Source organism: Lotus japonicus, chromosome 6 (genome assembly GCF_012489685.1).
Source record: "Lotus japonicus ecotype B-129 chromosome 6, LjGifu_v1.2".
NCBI lineage: Eukaryota > Viridiplantae > Streptophyta > Magnoliopsida > Fabales > Fabaceae > Lotus > Lotus japonicus.
In genome coordinates, this window is record NC_080046.1 from 5313802 (window position 1) to 5318252 (window position 4451).

Consider the following 4451-nt stretch of genomic DNA (forward strand, 5'->3'; position numbering starts at 1 on the left):
AAAAAAATTATTATATTTTTTTTAACTTTTATTTTTTAATATAAAATAAAGTTTTTTTTTTAAGTTGCATCGTCGTTGTTTATGAAACTTTATATTTTTTTGATAAAAATATTTTTCACGTGTATAGTAATAGTTACAATATAATTAATGGCTTCGGTGATGTATGTGGTCCTAAAGGGGGAGATGTTGGTGGGCAAGATGGTATGGTTCTGGCTTCGGTTAGGAAGGGGAGCTGGTACAGAGATGGTTTAAGAGCAGCTTTGCAGGGGATTTGGGAGAATGGTCTTTTTTCTCTTCTTCTCCATGGTCCTTTGGATGGAAGATGGAGCAGAATCATTCAAGTTTGTAATGGGCCTCACTCCTACTTGCTTGCTGCTCCCTCTCTTCTGTCGGCGAGTTTGGGTTCAAGGAGTTTGTCAGAACTTGATCTTTCGCTTCAGACGCTGTCTTTGACGGTGCCTCCTCTTCCCCCGGGTTTAGGTGCTGGGGGGCAGAGGACGTTGGTTCTGCGATTGAGGAGGGGCTTGCTGTGGTGGTTCCTGATCTTCGATCCCGTCGGCGCGCGGGCGTCCTAAAAAGGATCCCCCTGCTTGCCGGAGGAACTGTGCTCGGCCCTCGGCGTGTGAGGAGGGTCGGGGTGATCTTGAGGTAGCTCTCTCTTCTTCTCCCTTGTCGTTGTCGGGTGCGGATCATGGTAGTGGTGGGCGTTACTTCACACGGTCGAAAAAGACGTGGCTAGTTGGAAAAGTCTTGGGGTTAGAGTTTGAGGGAAGCGATTTTGAAGCTATTCGAGGGTTGGAGAAGGTTTATAAAGAACACTTCAAAACTTGATTTTTTGTTTGTGTCTCTCGGGTGTTGTTGGTTAGTCCTAGGGTGTCCTTGCTTTTGTCTTGGATGGGGTTTTTCGGCTTTTTGGGGTTTTTGTATACTTGTCGGGGTGCCTCGCTTTTTATTGGGCTTTTCCTTGCTCCATAAGGGTTTGTCCTTATGGGTGTTTTTTGTGGATAATAATATACAATCCTTTATTTTTCAAAAAAAAAAAAACAATATAATTAATATTATTTTGGTTAAGTATAATAAGCAAATAAATGTGATTGATTAGATCGGTTTTAATTTACTCCATTAAAATATTCCTTATGAGTCAATCAAATAATTCAAATTTAAATTATCTTTTATGTATTTTATTTATCTATTCTACATAAGATTTTCTTGTAGAAAAATATTCCACATGTGAAAAAGAGGAAAGCTTATCTCTTCAATAAGGTCGTGAATGTTTCTCTTGGTGAAAAAGAGGATAGAATGATGATGACTGGGTTACATACTGTGGCTGACATTTTCTGTGTGGGTTGCGGATCGATGGTCAGTTGGAAATATGAGACTGCCCATGATAAAGGCCAGAAGTACAAGGAAGGAAAATCTGTGCTTGAACGGTACAAAATGCCAGGTCCTGACGGAAGCAATTATTGGATCAGCCATGAAGCAAATATTGGTGGAAGTGATGCAGATGATGCTTAATCATTCTGCCATTCTCAATTGTACATTCCTTTACCCTTGGTTTTTCAATCAATGTTAATTTATCCCAACAATTTCACAGAATCAGCATGTTGCCATCTAATTGGTAATTTTCTTATAAATAAAAGCTGATATTCAAACAAAAAATATTCCACATGTCCTCCCATGACCATTCAATCAATGTTGCCATTCTAATATATTTTGGCTTATCAAAAAAAAAAATTCCCTCCAAAATGCAAAAGCATATTTTACTAATTTTTGTATGCCTTCACATTTATGGAATTGAAAAAAATAAATATTCCACAAATTTATTGTGCACAAATTATGAATAAATTAATATGAAGCAATTAAAAAAATTAGTTAATGAATATTTGAATCAAACAATATAACGCAATTATTTCTATATTCACGAATCTTATTTATGAAAGTAAGGTTATTTTTAGGAGCTTATCCATTTGTAACCCTCATAGATATACAGTTTCCCTCCAAAATGACATTTATTATTCCAATAAAAAATAATAAATTTAATATTTAACATGTTTCTCTATGAAAAAAATTAAATTTCAAAAGAGAAAGTAAAATATTGCTAGAGAAAGCTTTGCTAGGGTTTCCTTTTCTCCAGCTTCAAGAATTGGTGGTGACTGTTCTAGCCACACTGGTGGATCTAATCATGATGGAGTTGCCTCTGATGGAAGAGATGGGGAAGTAGAGGAAGAAGGGGAAGATAGGGTTGGTGGCGGTTCTTAGCGAGGGTGTACCCGCGTACGACCCTGTTCATTGATGGAATTTATGGTTCAGTGGGTATAATCGAATAAAAGATATTTTTCCGTAATATGGGGGCTCTAGTGACATGTTTGTGCAACGACTTAAAAAAAGGGGCGGAGATTCCATTTTAGCTTCGCTCACTACGTAAATGGAGCTCATGCAAACCTGGAAATAAAGAGTTTGGATGATATGAAAATGGGAGGATCAACGTTGGTCATTTCCCTAGCCAGGTTTTCTCGCAAGGAGGCTTTGAATTCGGGAAACTAAATAGCCAGGCTGCAAGTTGCTAGGAAGAAGGCGAAGAGGTCTGTAGTTCAGGTTTAGCAAAGGTGATCCGAGAATGGTTCAAGGTTTGGCGAGATGCTCTATTAGGGATGCCATTAGAGCATTCACTTGCGAGCCCTCTGTTAGGGCCTTCCGAAGCTGACATGGATCTGGTTTCTAGGGTTTGGAGGTTGATCTAAGGGGTGTCTCATATCTATGATGAGTCTCTGTCTGTAGTGATTATTGTTGCACCTCCCTTGAAGGCTGCAGCGGCGGGGAAAGGTTCATGAGGACGTTTCATGGAAAAATGAGGTCGACCTTGTGGTGGTGAAGCAATGACGCCAAGACCCGTGGCTGAGGTAGACAACTTGGAGTAGAGGAAGAGAAATTGGAGCAGGCTAGTGCATGATTGATCCACCCTAGTCGGCTGCCACTGCCGTGAAGGAGCAGTGAGTCTGAAACCTTAGCACTACACTATGAACAAAAAAGTTTCATCTTTCTTGCCCTTTCACATTTTTTGAACACTAAAATGTTTTAGATGAAAGAAATATGAGAAATTTCTTTGAAATTGGGGAGGTTAAGGAAATGTTAAACAATGCTTAGGTAATAAAATTAATTAATTTTTTATGAAGATGAAAATCATTACCTTGCAGACGAAAGAAATAGTTTTAAAAGGAATAAGAATATTGATGTTTAAAGTATTTTATTTGACAGAAAAATATATATTTTTGTTTAAAATATAAACTTGGATGATAGATTCAGAATGTTGTGTTAAGTAATCATTGGAATAAATTTTATATTTGAACTATTTTCTTAAGATATATTTATTGAAATCAATACTAAAACTTACAACCACCATAAGGTTCTTTTTTTCTAAGATATAAATTTAAATTACACATTATTTTAAGGAGGGTTGTGCGGAGTAAAAATAAGATGAATAGCTTCCTCCACCTGCGGGTATATTAAAATTTGACTTTGATGGATCTTCTCATGGAGCTCCGGGCAGAAGTGAGGTGTTCTTAGAAATTCAAGGAGACAATGGTAGGGATATTCTCAAATGCTACGACTGAATATTGAGCCTATGAAGCGGAAGTCAAGGAGATTCTTCAGGCGCTGATTTTCTATCATCAACACCATGTGTGTCATATACTGATAGAGAGTGACTCATCACTTGCGGTTGGGTGGACCAATCAGGTAAACAGACCTTGAAAATAGATTTAGGATCTTAATCTAGTAAATGCTTTGTGTGTGGAGGTGGATTGCATATGTATCAATCATATCTACAAGGAATCAAATCTCATAGTTGAACACCTTGCGAAGTCTGGAAGCTATAGGGAGAACCAAATTTGGCCCTTTTTAGGTTCATCTTGATTGGCAGATATGTTGTTAATAGTGAGTAGGGTGTTGTATTATAGTGTCTTGCTCATGGACAATGTAGATTGATTGAATCCATTTAGTAGTGTTTTCTTGCCACTGTATCATGCTTCTCATTTAATGATAGCTGATTTATAGTTGGTATATGGGTTGTCGTCACCAATATTCCTCCTTTTTGTTGCTAAAGAGATTCTAGGAAAAATATATATTTGGAATATAATTGAATGGGATAAAATATATTGATAAGAATACAGGGGAAGGTGTAGCCTTTTTATACTACTAAGCTAACAATATGTTAGTAGTACAGATGTAGTACAAGCACAATACGTACATCCTTTGCTATCTCACTAAGTCAAATCATAACGGTAGAATGCATGTATCCCCAACATTATTTCCTGATTTGTCTCCTAATTCATCTCCTGATTTGCCTCCTAATTTATCTCCTAATACCCCCCCACAAGCTGAGGAGTATATATTGAGAACTCCCAGCTTGGAAACTAAGTGTGAAAAAGGTCCAGATTCAAGGGGCTTGGTCA

General features: G+C 37.6%; 1 protein-coding gene across 1 annotated transcript; it reads left to right on the forward strand.

Moving 5' to 3' along the window:
* The first annotated feature begins 203 nt into the window (after positions 1–203).
* On the forward strand, positions 204–1659 carry LOC130724769 (protein yippee-like). The gene is made up of 2 exons (XM_057576052.1): positions 204–341; positions 1216–1659. Exons 1-2 carry the CDS (start codon positions 204–206, stop codon positions 1513–1515), a joined length of 438 nt encoding a protein of 145 aa, XP_057432035.1. The 3' UTR covers positions 1516–1659.
* Positions 1660–4451: the final 2792 nt, after the last annotated feature.